Here is an 18,306-nt window from a genome sequence, read left to right as displayed (position 1 = left end):
CCTGCAGTGGAAGCACGGTGTCCTAACAACTGGACTGCCAGGGAATTCCCTTCTTTCAGTTTCTTAATGATGTCACTCTATCATCTTCTGGTTTGCACAGTGCCTGATGTGAAGTCTTCAGAATGTAATATCTTCCTTATGGATTATTTCATTATTTCATTCTGGCTGTCTTTAAGATTTTCCACCTTATCACTGATTTTCAGAAGTCTGATAATGATGTGCTAATTGTGTTTTTATTTGTATTTATCTTGACCAGGGTGCTTTGAGATTCCTGGATCTGGAATTTGTTGTTTTTCATGCACTTTGGGAAAAATCTCAGCTTTTATCTCTTCTATCTTCCTGTCTCCCATCCTTCTAGGACTCAGTAACACATATGTTAGACCATTTCATATCATCCCAAAGCTCTTGGATGCTGGTATTTTTTGTCCTCCCTTTTCACTCCTCATGTTTCAGTGTGGATAATTTCTATTGTCCTTTCCTCAAGTTAACTGATTCTTCCCTCTGCTAAAAAGCCTGTTGAAGGAATTCTTCATGTCTGATATCATGGTCTTATTAGTCTGCTAGGGCACGCCTTATCTCCAAATGCAGCCATATTGGGGGTTAGGGCTACAACATATGAATTTGGCGGGAAAGAGGGAAGGTCACAATTTAGTCCATAAAGAAATGCTGTTCATTTCCAGCATTTTTATTTAGCTCTTTTTTAGAGTTTTCATCTATCTGGTCAAATTCCCCATCAGGCTTGTTGTGCACTTTTTCCACTATACCCTATTAATATATTAATTATAGTCATTTTAAAGTTTCTGATAGTTTCAACATCTGCACCTTCTCTGTGTCTGGCTCCGTTGACTATTTTATCCCATTTCATTTTGTTTTGGGGGGATGTCATTTGGATTAAATGTCAAATTTTGTGTGTACAAGAATAGTAGAGGGACTTCCCCAGTGGCGCAGTGGTTAAGAATCCGCCTGCCGATGCAGGGGATACGGGTTCGTGCCCCCGTCCGGGAAGATCCCACGTGCCGCGGAGCGGCTGGGCCTGTGAGCCATGGCCGCTGAGCCTGCGTGTCTGGAGCCTGTGCTCCGCAACGGGAGAGGCCACAATGGTGAGAGGCCCGCGTACCGCAAAACAAACAAACAAGAAGAATAGTAGAGACTGAGGTAAACAATATTTATACCCAGAAATGAGCATGCAGGTTCTTCTATCAGCTCTACAGGCAGACCTCAATTTATTGCACTTCATTTTATTGCATTTTGCAGATATTGTGTTTTTTACAAATTGAAGGTTTGTGGCAATCCTGCATCCAGCAAGTCTATTGGTGCCATTTTCCAACAATTTGCTCACTTCACATCTCTGTGTCACATTTTGGTAATTCTCACAATATTTCAGTCCTTTCCTTATTATCATATTTTTATGGTGATCTGTGATCAGTGATCTTTGATGTTACTACTACAACTTGTTGAAGGCTCAGATGATAAGAGAATAATTAGGATAATCTTACACATCTTATAACCTTATCAATGTTCTTTTAGTTATATTATAAATTTGATTATTAAGTTAATGTATAATAATAAGAGACTCCTTTTTCTTTAAAAATATAACATAATTTTATGCTTTTTATAAATGAAATATAATAAAATTTATTTTAAATCACAAAAGCGTAATGAAGATGTCAAAATAGGCTTAATAGTATCTCAAAATTGATGAAAATAAAGAATATACTAAATGTTTTTCCTTGCATCAGGGAAACGAAAATACCAGGGCTAATGAAAAGAAAATCTATAAGGGAAAAAACCCAAGCCTATCTGGAACATAGTGTCTCTTTTTAGGTGTATTGTTAGGATAAGTTTAGTTGTAAGAAAAAAACCAAAAGTAGCAATGACAAACAAGGTAGATGTCTATTTCTCTTTCAGCTTCAACAAATTCAAAGGGAGACAGTCCAAGCTGCTTTGGTCCTCCTGGTGTCAGGGACCCAGGTTCTTTCCATCTTAGCTCTACTCTATGGGTGGCTTGTGGCTCCTATTTTTGAGAGTCCTCATGGCTCAAGATGACCGCTGGAGCTCCAGTCATTATGTCTGCATTTCAGCCAGCAAGAAAGAGGAAGGGTGAAGAATGACACATCCTTTCCTTTTACGGCCATTTAAATCAAGTGACAAGATGTAAAGCACATCTCTGTTTTCAGTTTTTTGTTGTTGTTGTTTTATTTTTTGCAACTACATCAGCAAACAAAAAGAAAAATGTCTATTGGTTTTGGAATAGTGTGTAAAGAGATGGCTTGGAAGAGATGAACTATCTTTCAGGGATGAATAACCTTGCCTAATTGAGCCTCTCTGGTCTACCAGAATGCCAGATTTAAAATCTCTTATTGGTTAGTTATTTTGGAAACATCCTCATTTTAGAAGCCTGTTTACACCAGGATTCTTATTTAAAATGGCCACTTTATACTAGAAGTATACTATACTTTACACTAGAAGTATCCCTAATAAAATGGCCAAAGTAAACTTTCACTGGAAAGTATACCAGCAAAACCATATCAAAGCTGTTGGCTTGCCTTGTTTCAATTTCTTAAAATTACCCATGAGCTAACAATTCCTGTTTGAAAACAAGATGTTTAAGGTCATCATGAGACTTTTTAAATTTAATTTTTAGAATAAATAATATGGGTCTTCCCTGGAGGTCCAGTGGTCAAGAATCCGCCTTCCAATGCAGTGGGGGACGCGGGTTCCACCCCTGGTCAGGGAACTAAGATCCCACGTGTCGCGGGGCAACTAAGACCGTGCGCCACAACTACTGAGCTCGTGCACCTCAACGAGAGAGCCCGCGTGCCACAAAATACAGAGCCCACGCACTGTGCAGCCCGCGCACCACAACTAGAGAGGAGCCTGTGCGCCGCAATGACAGATTCCGCATGCCCCAAAGAAGATCCCGCGTGCTGCAACTAAGACCCGACACAGTTAATAAATAAATTAATAGTAAATATTTTTAAAAGAATAAATAATGTTTCAAAAATATGGAAAAAAGGGTAAAACTAAACGTATACATTGAAGCATCCCCCCTTCATCCCATGTCCCATTTATTCAGCTACCACCTCCATAGGAATGCACATTTATTGCCTTCTTGTGTGTGTTTTCAGGGTGTTATCAAATATATGTCCTAATACAAGCAAATATAAATATATTCTTATTTTCTCCCTTCTGACATAAAAGGCAGCATACTATACATAGCTTTGCATATTGTTTGGTTATTTGTCTTCTAAACAATATATCTTGGAGATCTTTCCACATTTGTAGAAAGAGAACTAACTTTTTTACAACTGCATTATATTCTCTTGTATGCATGTTACATATTTTATCCAATCACTTTCCTGTTGATGGATATTTGGGTTATTTCCAATCTTCGCAACTATTAAGATGTTTCTTAACACATTTTTTATAACATATCTGGAGAAATCATTTTGCAAAAAAAAAAAGAAAGAGAGAAAGAAATGACACTAACAATAACTCTAACCCCAAAGAAATCAGTAAGAGTTTTAGGTTCATAAATACCTTATCTTTCAACTCAGAATCTATAAGTTCTTACATTAAAAAAATTACAATGTCTATAAAATATTATAACTTGTAGATATTTTATTCTTAATATTTTGGGTCAAGGACCCTTTTGAAACAAACACTGATGAAAGTTATGGGTCTTTTCTGCAGAAAAGAGCATGCTCAAAAAAAACTTTTGCAAAATGTTCCAAGAGGTCATGGGTCACTTACTGTGATTGGTCATAGATCTAATATTTTAAAATTCATGAACCAAACTCATTCCAATAAATTAATATTTCTGATTTCTAGCATAATGGAGGAATCGAAACACTTTGAGTAGTTGTCTGCATAAAAAGATTACTACATATTAGATGCTGCAAAGACTAAGAATGGGCTTTCTTGGGCTTGCATGGTGCTTTGATTTTTTTCTAAAGCAATAGTCACTATTTGCAAACCAGGAGGTATCACACAAGGACCTATATTTTCAATGTTTCTTCAAAAATTAAAACTCTAGTGGCACTGGACACACACTACTCCTGTAGTCTGCAAGAGCTTTCAGCTCACTTCCTCTCACGCCCACCAACCCGCTGTCGGGTCCTTAAGGGCATTTGGGTTTGAGAGTCCAGGATAAATCGTGGGTTTGCATTTTTAAAACCCTAAGGTTCTGTTACTTTCTTCCTTGGATTTATCCTGAGTTATTTATGGATGAACTAAAGAACAAAGGAGAAAGCAGGAGGCTCATGAAAGCTGTTCCTCTTCTTCAAGCCCTCCTCATGGGAGATGAGATAAAGGAGGAAGAAGAGGCCGGGCTCAGGCAGGGGAGGAGCAGCGGATTTAAGGAAGAGCCCCCAGGGTGACAGGCCAAATTGGGCTCTTGGGTGAACGAGGGTCAGTAGGGGATTCTCATGGTGTAATTGAAAGTGGAACACAAAGCTGATTCAGCTCCGGGAGGTTTGCTTTACAAGTTTATCATCTTAGTTGGCTGTTGTCTTGCTGTAGGAAGTTACAGCAGAAGTGAGAATATTGGTCCCAGCTGTTGGAACTTCCACCCAGGATGGAGTTTCTATCCTCACCGTCTGTTCATGGGGCCTCCCTATCTATTTTCTTGGTGCTTTGGTGTGATGAGAAAAAAAAAAAAAACTATTGAGAAAAACAACTTTGTCCTCTGAGTTGCTGCTGAGGTATTTTACACTATGATAACCTTACTCACATCCAGTCTGGACATTTAGATAAGACTTGAATTGAGGATGCAGCCATAAGTTCCCGCTTTGCTTTTCCTGGGGCACCTTTTAAAATAACGCCTTGGGCTTCCCTGGTGGCGCAGTGGCTGAGAGTCCGCCTGCCGATGCAGGGGACTCGGGATTCGTGCCCCGGTCCGGGAAGATCCCACATCCGCGGCTGGGCCCGTGAACCATGGCCGCTGAGCCTGCGCGTCCGGAGCCTGTGCTCCGCAACGGGAGAGGCCACAGAAGCGAGAGGCCCTCGTACCGCAAAAATAAAACAAAACAAAATAAAATAAATAAATAATAATAATAATAATAAAATAAAATAACGCCTTACAGTGAAGACTGTGAAAAGTTAGTGACTTCCGCCCAAGCACCTTGTAACAGGTGCTCGCTACCCTGCTCTCCATCTCCTGCTTGCCACCACCTGGGACGGTGGACGGATTTTCCCCAGGGTCACTGCGCCCCCTCGCTTCTGGGATCCGAGAAGCGAGGATGAGTAATAATCAGTCTGTGACTCTACTTCCTTTGTGTGGGTGTATTGAAACTTCACCTCCAATCAAAACGACCCCCGTGAGTTTCGCTTGCCCAAAGCGGGAGCTGGGTTGCTGAGAAAGCTGCCTGCCGAGCGGTGACTGGTGCCACCTCATTCAACAGGTCATAACCTGCATATTCTTAATCCATTACACCAGCTCGGCTTCTCCACACGTCTGGTCCCCGCCTTGGCAGCTGGCTCGGCTTAGTATCAGAAATAATGTTTCTCCCAACCCTTTCTCCACCCCTAGCTTGTACTTAACATTTTTAGCTGATAACTTTCTCTACAATCATCTGAAGTAATTTACAAAGGACAATATATTATATATTACACATTGCGTATCATATACGTAACACTTATTGAGCATTTGTTATATGTGGGGCACTGTTCAAAATGCTTTTATTAACTCGTCTGATTTTCACAACCACCCGGTGGTGTGGGTCCTTTTATTCCCATATATGCAGAACTGGAGAGAATGTGGTTCCAAAGTCAATTAAAAAGTTAAAGTTCCGGGCTTCCCTGGTGGCGCAGTGGTTGAGAGTCCGCCTGCCGATGCAGTGGACATGGGTTCGTGCCCCGGTCTGGGAAGATCCCACGTGCCGCAGAGCTGGGCCCGTGAGCCATGGCCGCTGAGCCTGTGCGTCTGGAGCCTGTGCTCCGCAACGGGAGAGGCCGCAACAGTGAGAGGCCCGCATACCAAAAAAAAAAAAAAAAAGTAAAAGTTCCAAGCCATAGATACAGAGAACAGAAAGTGGCTACCACAGGGGAAGGGATGGGGGAGGGTAAAACGGGTAAAGGAGATCAGCTATATGACGACAGAGGGAAACTAAATGTTTGGTGGTGAGCACACTGTAGGGTAGACAGAAGTAGAAATATAATGTTTTACAAATGAAACTTATGTTATAAAGCATGTTACCTCAATTAAAAAAAGTTCCCAAACAACTTTGAGTTAAAAAATAAACTTTAAATAGTTGTTAAACACACTCTACTCTGACATGTTGAAATCTTTAAGATTCAAAATCCATTTCATTGTTTAATTTTTCAACTACAAAAATGATTAAATTATGGCTATGAGGCTGCAAGTGAATATAACTGAATTATCAAGAAATGGATTGGTCTCTTGGAGATTTTTCTACTTATCACAGGGAAGAAAGTAAGGGGTGATCTTCCCCAAGAGCAGACAAGATTTTGTATTCTACAGTGTGGGGCTCTCCCACCCCAGGAATGCAGTTTACAGATTATTTATTGGTTTGGTGTTTGTTTATTTGATTGCAGAGTAACAGGGAGGTGGACCCAAATGGGCCTTTTCTGGACAAAGACCTTGGCTAGTTGAAAGAAACTGCCTAGATTGTCTGTGAGGCTGTGCAAAAAAGGGGGTCAGGTAGGTCAGCTGAGAGGCCGGAGGGCGGGTCTGGACAATGACCACCCAGAAATAACCAAGAAGACAGACAGAGGTGGCAGGCCTCTCCCTATTTTTCCTGGCAAAATCCATGGGAAGGGAAGACAGCCATTTGCCTTTGGAGGATGGGGGGAGAGCGATATCAGATTTGTGTTGACCTTGGCAAGTGGGAGCTTGGAGCCAGATAGGAAGATTTACAAAAATAAGAAAATGTGGTTATTTTTTATACTTGGAGGATTGAGAAGCAATCCTTCCTCTTACAGCCAACATTTGTCTTTCTGCTCTTCAGCACAACTCCTCCTGTGACTGGACTACCTCTGCCTCGTTTTACTGCCTCAGTGCCCCCAGGTTGGCGGCAGCAGCTAGACGCCCACGTGCTGATGCCTACAGACTTATATTGCCTTAGCTCCTAAGTCAGCGTCTCCCAAAGCCAAGGACACTATCCTTTCGAGAGCAGTGGGACGATCACCCCCAGTCTGGGAAGCAGCTGTGCCTGGTTCCTAAAAGGCTCCGCGAGTGTTCATGTTGTCCTTCAAGAATCTGAGAATTACCACGTGACCCAACAATCCCACTCCTCAGCATACACCCGAGAGAACTGAAAACATATGTTCACACAAAAGCTTGTACATGAATGTTCATAGCAGTATTATTCCTAACAGCTAAAAGTTGGAAACAGCTCAAATATCCATGAACTGTTGAGTGAATAAACAAAATGTGAAATATCTATTTAATGGAAGATTATCCAGTCATAAAAAGGAATAAAGTACTGATACACCCTACAACAGAGCTGAACCTTGAAAAAAATTACACTGAGTGAAAGAAACCAGACACAGAAGGACATATCGTCTGATTCCATTCCTGTGAAATACTGAGAATAGTCAAATCCATGGGGAAAGAAAGTAGATTTCAGGTTACCAGGGACTAAGAAGGGGGGAAATTGGGAGGAACTCCTAACAGTCCCTGGGTTTCTTTTGGGGGTGATGGAATTATTCTGGAATTCGATAGTGGTGATAGTTATACAATGTCATGAATAAAAACCACTGAATTATACTCTATAAAGTGGTGAATTTACTGTTATAGGAATTATATCTTACTTTAAAAAGTTAAGATTCTAAAGCAAGAAGGAGGAAGAGGAGAAGGGGTTGCGGAATAATCCATTAGCCTTGATCCAGAGCCTCCCCTTCTTGGTGGCCCAGTGTGACATGTTACCCTCCCATCCTGAGGGTTCACTGTCTGCCCCCCTCCAGAGGACAGCCAATGGCTGAAGACCCAGCTCCCAGGTATCATCTCTCCTGACCCCACAGCCCTGTCCTCAACTCCAGCTCTGCTCTGAGTGGTGGCCGCTGACCAAGCTCCCCAGCCCTGTAAGGGGCCCTCTTACTTGAAGGCCCCAAACAAGCTCCCACCTGAGTCACCCTTGAGGTGTGGACACTGTACTGCAGGGATCCAACTGTTCTGCAGCCAGGTCAGTTCCTCTGGCCTGAGAAAACAGGTCTTGGACTTTGTTCTCAGAAATCAAGATACCATATTGTTACAGGTGGAAGTGTGTCACCCCAAAAAGACATGTTGAAGTCCCAACCCCCACTAACTCAGAATGTCACCTTATTGGAAATAGGGTCTCTAAGAGGTCACCAAGTGAAAATGAGGTCATTAGGATTAGGGTGGATCCTAATCCAATACGACTGATGTCCATATGAAAAGGAGAAATTCGGACACAGAGGGAAGACGAGGTGAAGACACACAGGGAGAAGCCAGCCACGTAACTGCAGTGACGCACCTACACACCCAGGAACACCAAGAATTGCCGGCTAACACCAGAAGCTAGAAGAAGCAAGGAAGGATCTTCCCCTGGTGCCGTCCAAGAGAGCATGGCCCTACAGACACCTGGATCTCGGACTCCTGGCCTCCAGAAGATCAGAGGACCAATTCCTGCTGTCATTAAGCCACCTAGTTCTTGGTACTTTGTTAAGGCAGCCCTAGCAAAATAATACACATACAAAAGCACAGGGCTGTTTGGGTGTGGATGGCAGAGATTCACGTTTGTTTTTTGTTTTTAACATCTTTATTGGAGTATAACTGTTTTACAATGGTGTGTTAGTTTCTGCTTTACAACAAAGTGAATCAGCTATACATATACATATGTTCCCATATCTCTTCCCTCTTGAGTCTCCCTCCCTCCCACCCTCCCTATCTCATCCCTCTAGGTGGTCACAAACCACTGAGCTGATCTCCCTGTGCTATGCGGCTGCTTCCCACTAGCTATCCACCCTACGTTTGGTAGCGTATATATGTCCATGCCACTCTCTCACTTCGTCACAGCTTACCCTTCCCCCTCCCCATATCCTCAAATCCATGCTCTAGTAGGTCTGTGTTTTAAAAGAAGAAACCATCAGTACTGCTCATAAAAAGGAACAAACTACTGACACACAGCAACTTGAATGGATCTCGAGGGAATTATACTGAGCGAACAAAGCTGACCTCTACAGGTTACAAACTGTATGATTCCATTTACATAACATTATTCAAATGACAAGATTATAGAGATGGAGAAAAGATCAGTGGTTGCTAGGGCTTAGGGAGAAGGTGCTGTGACTAAAAGAGTAGTAGGGGGAGGGATGCTTTTGATAACTGTTGCCCGTCTTGACAGTGGTTGTCACAGACACCTACATATATGATGTGTAGTGCCCAGAACTGAATACGCACGCTCCATTGAGTGCATGGAAAACGGACTAAATCTGAGTAAGGTCTGGGGGTTGCATCCATGACATTCCCTGCTTGTGCTGTTGTACTGGCGTTATTCAGGATGTTACCACTGGGGGAACAGATGGAGATCCGAGCCCAGAGACGACCCATCCTGCCTAATTTTACTCCCAGAACTGGGGATTTCTGATTGTGCGTCCCGAGCTTTCTCACTGCACACCCGCTTCTCAACAGTGTCAGGCTTCACTGGAGATCCCAAGAAAGAAAAAAAAGCCACCTGCAAAGCAGCAGGATGGTAGGCTCGCCGAATCGTCTAAGGCACAGAGGTGAATAACTGGCGGTCCTCCCTCCCACGCCCGATTCAAATAGTTTAAATGTTCTTGGGGAAGAAAGACGCAGCAGGAGTAAGAAAAGTGGCGGTGCCGGGAGCCAGGCAAGGTTCGGTCAGGAGCCCTGGGCTTCGCTCCCGGTCTGGGCCCGGGCGCACCGGGCAGGTGACCGGGCCAGCCGCGCCGCGGAGATATCCCCGCTGTCACTCAGCGTCACCAGCCCGGACCAGCGGGACGCGCGGCCACTCGTTCGCCAGGCTCCTGGTCCAGGACCTTCGAAGTCGGAGCAACAAGCGGAGACAAGCGAGGCGAGGTGACCGAGTGGAGCCGAAGCCAGGTGTGACGCCCACCGGCCGTGCTCACAGGAACTAGTCTGCTTCCCGACAGCTTCTCCCACTCGTCGCGGGGACACACGACGGAACGGACTGCTGGGGTCACCAGGGGCAAGAAGGGCAAAGCCGGGGAGGACCCCGGGCCTCCTCAGGGCACAGTCCGGGTCCCCGTCCCGCGCTGCCGGTGGCGCTGCGGGGACCGGGCGGCGGCGCGGGGGTCATAGGGGCTTTTTCCAGGGGAGGGGGTGGGGATGCTGAGTCACGGGTCTGTCACCGCTTCTCTCCTCTCCAGCCCTCGGGGGCTAAAGCAAAAGCGAAAGCGAAAATGAATGCGGCTAGCGGAGCGGCCGGTCTCGGAGCTGCGCCCGCCGCTTGCTCCCGGGCAGTGGGTATCTGAGCGCGCGAGCGGCGGGGCGTCGCGGCCGGGGCGAGCCCGGGAGAAGGCGGCGGGGGCGCGGCCGAGGCCGGGCCATGTCGGGGCGGCTCCGGGGCTGCGGGGTCGGCGCCCTCCCCGCGCTGCTGCTGCTGCTGCTGCTCGGACCGCCGGCGACGCCGGGTAGGGAGCGCGCGGGAAGCGGGAAGCCGGGCTGGGGGCGGTCCCCAGCACAAGGGTGTGCGCCCGCGCGCCGGGGACACTTGGAGGGACGCGGGGACCTTCGGCTCAGGGGCCCGCGCCCCGGCTCGCGTGGCCTCTCAAGGCAGGGAGCGAGTGGCCGGGCTTTTCATTCCACGTTTTCCCCAATTTCCCAGGCAAAGGGAAGAAGCCGGGGTTTGCAATGCGGCCTCGGAGTTGGGAGTTTTACAGCGATTTCGAGAAACGCATCAGCCCCGCTAGGAAAGCTGTGCGCGTGTTCATCCGCCAGCAGTCCCCCCGAGGGGCGGGACGGTCCGGGGAAGACTACTGGTGACTACCCTCCGACCAAAGCAGGTTATATGGGTGGGTGGTGGTAGGACGGGGTACGGACTGCGTGCGTCCCGGAGGAGTGAAAACGTGTCGGGCAGGTTGCACACCTGGGGGACCTGGCAACAGCTCCAAATTCTTCAGCATTAGGAAACCGAGAGAGTGCGCGGGGCGGGGGGCGGGGGGCGCGCCCCGGAGTACGCGCCCCCAGGGAAACGGGGATGAACGAAGTTGAGGATGGCTGGGTGTGTTCGGGAAGAACTTTAGGTCGCACAGATGTCATTTCCCGGTTAGTCTCGAACGAGTGTCCCATAGGTTGTAGATTTTCGTCCCGAGAGCTAGACAAGACGGAGGAGAAAGGAGAGATGGGTCTGGCTTTATCCACGTTGGCGCGCCTTAAATCTTGTTACAGTCACGGAGCTCTTTGAGGGTCTGATGAAGGCTACGAACCCTCTCCTCTGAAAAATATATGAATGCACATACTTCCAAAACTTGCAAATAATTTTGGGGTTTGGGACCCCAAAGACCAACCATGGACTCTCCAGGAGATAGTAATCCCATGATCTCTGTGTGTGTGTTATGTGTGTGTGTTTAAGGCAACACTCCTAATAATTTACCTTCAGTCGGGCCAGTCTACCATTACTCCATCAGAGGCGTCCATCCACAGTTGTGGCTGGCTGGCCCGCTGTGAACCCGTAGCTCTGAAGGCTTTCCTAAAGTTTAATTTTCCTGAGACTATGTTTGCATTTCCCCCAACTTCTGAGAATTTGAGTTATGTGGGTGATGGAGTCAGTTGGCTAGCCAGTGTCCCACATGACCCCTGGGGAGATGTGGGGCACAGCCAGAGCACTGGGGCAACTCTACTGGACAATGTGAAAGTGAAATTCAGCTTTAGTCAGAACCCAGCAAAGATGAGCCGTCTGCTTACAAATGCAGAGGACACTGCAGGCAAGCTCTCTAAAGCTCATCAACCAGCATAGCTCTTTGACCCCACAAAGGCATTGCTGACATCTTTTAGCTCCTGGTGTTTCTTAGTTTTTCTTAAACAGTTCTCTTAGGGGTACAACTGACAGATAATAAACAGTATACATTTAAAGGCACAATTTGACAAGTTTAGAGGTAAAATGTATAGTCACGAAACCATCACCACGGTCAAGAGAGTAAACATGACCATCACTATCAAAAGCTTCCTTACATCTTGCATTTATCCTGACCACCCAGCCCTGTCCCCCAGGCAACAAAGATCTGCTTTCTGTCACTATTGATTTGTTGCATTTTCTAGAATTTTATATAAATGGAATCATGCAGTTTGTACTCTTTCTTGTTCGGCTCCTTTCACTCATAGTAATTATTTTGAGAATTCTCCAGCCTTGTAACTTGTATCAACAGCCCATTCTTCTTTATTACTAGCACTGTTCTACTTCATGGATATTGCAGGTTTTTTTAATCCATTCACTTGTTAGTGGACATTTTTGGGGTTGTCTCCGGTTTTTGACTATTACATATCAAGCTGTTATGAACATTCACATATAAGTTTTTATGTGGACAGAGGTTTTTGTTTCTCTTGGGTAGAGAAAACGGCTAGGAATGGAATGGCTGGATCACGTGACGTGTATGTTTAATTTTTAAAGAAACGACCAAGTTATTTTCCAAAGTAATTGTACTCATTTACACTCCCACCAACGGTGGGTGAGAGTTCCACTTCCTCCACATCCTTGTCAGTGCTTGGTATGGCCAGTCTTTTTTTGTTGTTTTTTAAAAATTTTTAATTTTTTTACAGCTTTATTGAGATATATGTAATTGGTATATAATATTATGTAAGTTTAAGGTGTACGACATGTTGATTTGATATATGTGCATACTGTGAAATGATTACTACAATAAGGTTAGTTAACACATTCATCATCATCTCACAGTTACCAAAAAAAAACCTGTGTGTGTGTGCATGTGTGTGGCCAGTCTGTCTTTTTAATCGTTCCATTCTAATAGATGTGTAGTGAGTGGTCTCTCATAATTTTAATTTGCATTTTCCAAATAATGAATGATGTTGAGCGTCTCTCTTCTTGTGCTTATTTTCCATCAATATATCTTCTTTTGGTAAAGTGTCTAGTTAAATATTCTGCCCTTTAAAAAAAAAGGGTTATTGAATTGAGTTTTGAGAGTTCTTTCTATATTCTGGATACAAGTCCTTTATTGGATATATGACTTGCAAATATTTTTTCAGAGTCTGTGGCTTGTCTTTTCATTCTCATAAGTGTCTAATGAAGAGCAGAAATTTTTTAATATAAATTTATTTATTTATTTTTGGCTGCGTTGGGTCTTCATTGCTGTGCATGGGTTTTCCCTAGTTGTGGCTCACAGGCTCTACCCTTCCTTGCAGTGCTCGGGCTTCTCATCACAGTGGCTTCTCGTTGCAGAGCACAGGCTCTAGGCACGTGGGCTTCAATAGTTGTGGCACGTGGGCTCAGCAGCTGTGGCTCGTGGGCTCTAGAGCACAGGCTCAGTAGCTGTGGTGCACAGGCTTCATTGTTTTTTGGCACGTGGGATCTTCCTGAACCAGGGAATGAACCCCTGTCCCCTGCATTGGCAGGCGGATTCTTAACCACTGCACCACCAGGGAAGCCCAGAAATTTTTAATTTGGATGAAGTTCAGCTTATTAATTTTTTCTTTTATATACTGTGCTTTCAGTGTCACATCTAAGAAATCTTTGCTTAAGTCAAGGTTACAGAGGTTTTCTTCTATGTTTACTTCTAGAAGTTTTATAGCTTAGGTTTTACATTGATTTCTGTGATTCATTTTGAATTAATTTTTCATATAATGTGAAGTATGACTTGAAGGTTTTATATTGGTTTGGTTTGGGGTTTTATTGCATGTGGATATCCAGTCATTCTGGCACCATTTGTTGGAAAGATATCTCTGCTGAATTGCTCTTACACCTATTTTGAGCATCAGCTGTTTATATATGTGTTGGCTGCTGTAGACAAAACATCAGTACATGAAAATCAATTATATTGCTATACATTAGCACCGACCAATTGGAAACTGAAATTTTTTTAAAAAGCAATATCACTGGCAATAGCATCAAAAAGTATGAAATACTTAGGGATAAATCTGACAAAAATGAGAAAGACCTGTACACTGAAAACCACAAACAACTGCTGGGAGAAATTAAAGATCTAGGTAAAGGGAGGTATATCATGTTCATGCATTGGACACATCAATATTGTTAAGCTGTCAATTCTCCCCAAATCAAAATTCCAGCAGGCTTTCTTATAGAAATTGACAAACTGGTTCCAAAATCCACACGGAGATGCAAAAGACCTAGATAGCCAAAACAACTTTGAAACACAACTGAGTTGGAGGATGAGCATTTCGGATATTGAGAGTTAGGTTACAGTAATCAGGACAGTGTGGTATTGGTGTAAAGATGGACAAAAAGCTAACAGAACAGAGGGTGACTGATGTTTTTAAGTGAGCTTAGAAGAAGTGGATACAGATGATTAGATTTGCTACTTGGCAGTATGATCCTGGTCAGGAATTATACAGGGCAGCTCATTCCTTACAACTAGCTGGGTAAATAATAGTCTCAGATCTGTTCCTGCTAGTTTTCAGCGCTAACAGACACAGCATGTTGTTGTCATCTGTTCTTATTCAAAAGGCCTGATTTGGAGGGGAAACCCATCATCTTGGCTAGGAGGTCATTTGCTTCTTAAAGATCCTTGTAACCTGAAAGGCTGCAGATGATTTGTCCAGAGCAGCTGGAAATGACAATGATTTGTTTGAAGATGAATGAATATCCCTACTCATCAGTTTGGATTTTGTTGTGCAGGGTGCTAGTGTACTTTGGGGTGGTTGTAAAACTTATGTCTTTAAACATTTTTTAAACCATTTTTCAGAATCTGGGAAGTTTTGCTAAAACCTTTTTTTTTCCAAATCATTTTTATCTCATTATTGCTTTGTGCTGCTACTGATAGCAAAAAAAGTGATAAAAACTTAAGTGTACAAAATATGGGATTTGTTGAAATCAACCTAAATGTCCAACAGTGGAGGACTGCATAAATAAAATAGGGTTGCTTTCAAATAGTATGCATCATATGATTCACTTTTTACTAGAAGATCTAGAAGTAGTTGTCACTGAGTAGAAAAATTATAGGTTATGTCTGTGTGTATGTCTCTCTGTGTGTGTAGCTGTCTGCCTTTTCTTATTTTTCTGTCATAATTTGAATTGCTTTTGTAATGAAAGGAAATAAATAAAACTACAAAAGAAATAATGCAAAAAAGATCTAGAATTTTGGAATTTTTTTCTAATTCATCTTTAATTAATTATAGCCGATCTTGTTTGGCAATATTTTTGTGGCTTTATAAATTTTGCAAATTACTCAAAATCAGGTTCTATAAAGTCACTTCATATAACATTTGTGCATTATATACATACATTTATAATCCTCTACAACTTGTTTGAACAATTCCTTATTGTTAGAGCTATTTGTAGGCTTCTGTTACCTCCCAATGGTTGGATATTTAGGTTGTTTCACAATGTCTGATATTCTAAAAAGCACAGAGTAGGAATAATTGGATGAAAATTAGCTATAAAGAACAAAAAAGGCAGGGGAAAGCCCTCAAAGTCTTATTTAAATGGCAGAAATGTTTGAGGATATTCTTTTTCAATCAAACCATCACTCCACCTAACTTGTATTGGGCTAAATCACTTCTGCCAAATTGATTTTACCGAATAGTTGTAACTAAGTAAATTCATGTATAAAATCCCCTAGTATATACTCTTGGAGTCATATCCATGTTACTCATTACACATGACTGATGTTGTTTGAATATTTCCACTTGGAAAGACTTACTTTTCTTCTGTGCAGAAGGGACCTAATTAAGGGCTCTGGTTGGGGGTTATTATTGGAGCTGCATGGTGGAAGGGGTTACTCTTACCAAGAGTGTGAATAACAAACTGTAGTCAAGAGGGTCTGGAGGCTGGAAGCTAAGTTGGAGGCTTTTGCAATAGTTCCAGTAAGTGGTGATGAAACCCTGAAGCAAGGCAATGTCAGTAAGGGAGGGGGGAGGGGGCAGATTTCCTTTTGAGTTCTACAAGTATAGAAGGTATTACACTCCTTCCCTTTTCTGTTTGCCCTTCAACCTATAGCCACTCAAGTCTTCCAAGCCTTCAAAAGTCATAATTTAAGGACTTGAACTGTGATGAATCCACCTACTACACAAAAGGTAGATTAAGAAGCTCAGTGAATGAGCCTGAGAGAGAAGAGAATTGATGAGTGTGGTTGGTACTGGCTGTGGTTGGTACTTACACTGAGTGCCAACAGGAAAAAAATGTGTTGGCTTGGCTGGCGTTTCAGCCAGAAGAATAATGAGGGAAAATGGATGACCGCAAACACAGAGAGGCTTTTATGCTTTTGAGGCGTTAGCGTCACAAGAGCTTGAGGGCAGAAACCATATCCTATATGTCTTTGTATCCTACCGCAGTCAGCATTCTATAGGCATTTAAATGGTGGAATAAGAGAAAGAAAATACTGGAATGGATTCTGACTTTCCTTGAAGAATGGGAGAGGCCTGCTACCCTTGAACTCTGGATGCAAGACTAGGCCAGGGCTACTTACTCATACTAGACTGTGTAAACTGACTTGATAAAAAAGTCTGATTCACAGGTTCTGAAAAGTGAAAGAGGTGTGGCCCTATACAATTATTTTGGTGACTTCATTTAAATGATTGTTAGGACTTGTTATGTATATTTTTTGCTACTTAAGAGCTATGAAAATGCCAGAATCTTACATTTTCTCCCATTTCCATTACTTCATCCATTCCACTCTACAGATTCATAAGCTAGTAACTAACTTGAGAAAACACCCATCACATACTGGGTTTAGAGCTGTAAGAGTACCAGAGAAATATATTCCCCACCTTCAGGAGCTTACAATATTGTAAACAAGGTGAGACTTGCTTACACTGAATATCTAGGGAACAATGTTATGAGAGAATATATAGAGAAATTATAATTGAAGTATCAAAAGATGTGATTAAGGCCTCTGAAATGAAAGGTTATTGATGCAATCAAATGTGTTATCTCCAATGCACTTGTGAGAGAGTCTAGCTTTGTAAAGTTAGTTACTGGCCACTATGTGGCTGATTGGGTTGGCTGCAGTATACTAATACCCTTGTGGATTCATGTATCAGTTATTCATGGATTTATCTATCTTTGAGGACTGTTCACAACGGAAAGTAGACTCCCTTTTTTAGCAAAATGACAGAGTAGGAATTCTGAAAAACTGTCCTGCTGAATAAAACACCCAGAAATGATAAATAATACAGAGCAAACATCTATTAAAATCCATAGCCAAGGGCTTCCCTGGTGGCGCAGTGGTTGAGAGTCCGCCTGCCGATGCAGGGGACGCGGGTTCGTGCCCCGGTCTGGGAGGATCGCACATGCCGCGGAGCGGCTGGGCCCGTGAGCCATGGCTGCTGAGCCTGCATGTCTGGAGCCTGTGCTCCACAACGGGAGAGGCCACAACAGTGAGAGGCCTGTGTACTGAAAAAAAAAAAAAAAATAGTGCAAATCCATAGCCAATAAAATAGGTAGTCAACTGTTTAAAGCAATAATAATAATAATATGTTGTGGTGCTTATAAAATATGTAGAAACAAAATGTATGACAAAATAGCACAAAGGCTGGGCAGAGAGAAATGAAAGTATATTGTTTAAGGCTCTTATACTATATATGTGAAGTAGTATAATTTCACCTGAGGGTAAACTGTGATGAGGTAAAGACACATACTATAAATCCGAAAGCAACCACTAAAATAATACAACCAAGAATCATGAAATTTCTATGGGACCATCTCCATAGAAAATCCTGTGGAATCTACAAAAATGCTACTAGAATGTGTTTAGGAAAGTTGCAGAGTATACAATTAATTTACAAATATCAGTATACAAAATGCTAGCAACAAACAATTAGAAATTGAAATAAAAATAATGCCATTTGTGTTGGAATTAAAATATGAAATACTTAGGAATACATCTGACAAAAGATGTACAAGATTAGTACACTGGAAACTATAAAACATTTCTGATAAACTACTGAAGACATAAATAAATCAAGAAAGATACTGTGTTTATGGATATTGAGAAGACTCAATATTATTAAGATGTCAGTTCTTCACCAACTTGATCTATAAATTTAATGCAATTCCAATCAAACTTTCAGCAGGCTTTTTTTTTTCCAGTTAGAAATTGATATACTGACTCTATAACCCAGTAAAGAACCAAACTCACCTTTGAAAATAATTAACAAAGTTAGAGGATTTACACTACCTGACTTTAAGACTTATTATAAAGATATAGTAATCA

The 18,306-nt window shown here is 42.8% G+C and overlaps 1 protein-coding gene across 1 annotated transcript in view; it reads left to right on the top strand.

Moving 5' to 3' along the window:
* The first annotated feature begins 10,511 nt into the window (after positions 1-10,511).
* IL15RA (interleukin 15 receptor subunit alpha) overlaps positions 10,512-18,306 on the top strand; it is a 45,719-nt gene continuing 37,924 nt past the window's right edge. The window contains exon 1 of the mRNA XM_067030630.1: positions 10,512-10,596. Coding sequence (XP_066886731.1) covers positions 10,512-10,596 — 85 coding nt within the window. The remainder of the gene's footprint in view (positions 10,597-18,306) is intronic.

Source organism: Kogia breviceps, chromosome 3, assembly GCF_026419965.1.
Source record: "Kogia breviceps isolate mKogBre1 chromosome 3, mKogBre1 haplotype 1, whole genome shotgun sequence".
In the NCBI taxonomy this organism is placed as follows: domain Eukaryota; kingdom Metazoa; phylum Chordata; class Mammalia; order Artiodactyla; family Physeteridae; genus Kogia; species Kogia breviceps.
This window is presented reverse-complemented; position numbering and strand designations above follow the sequence as displayed.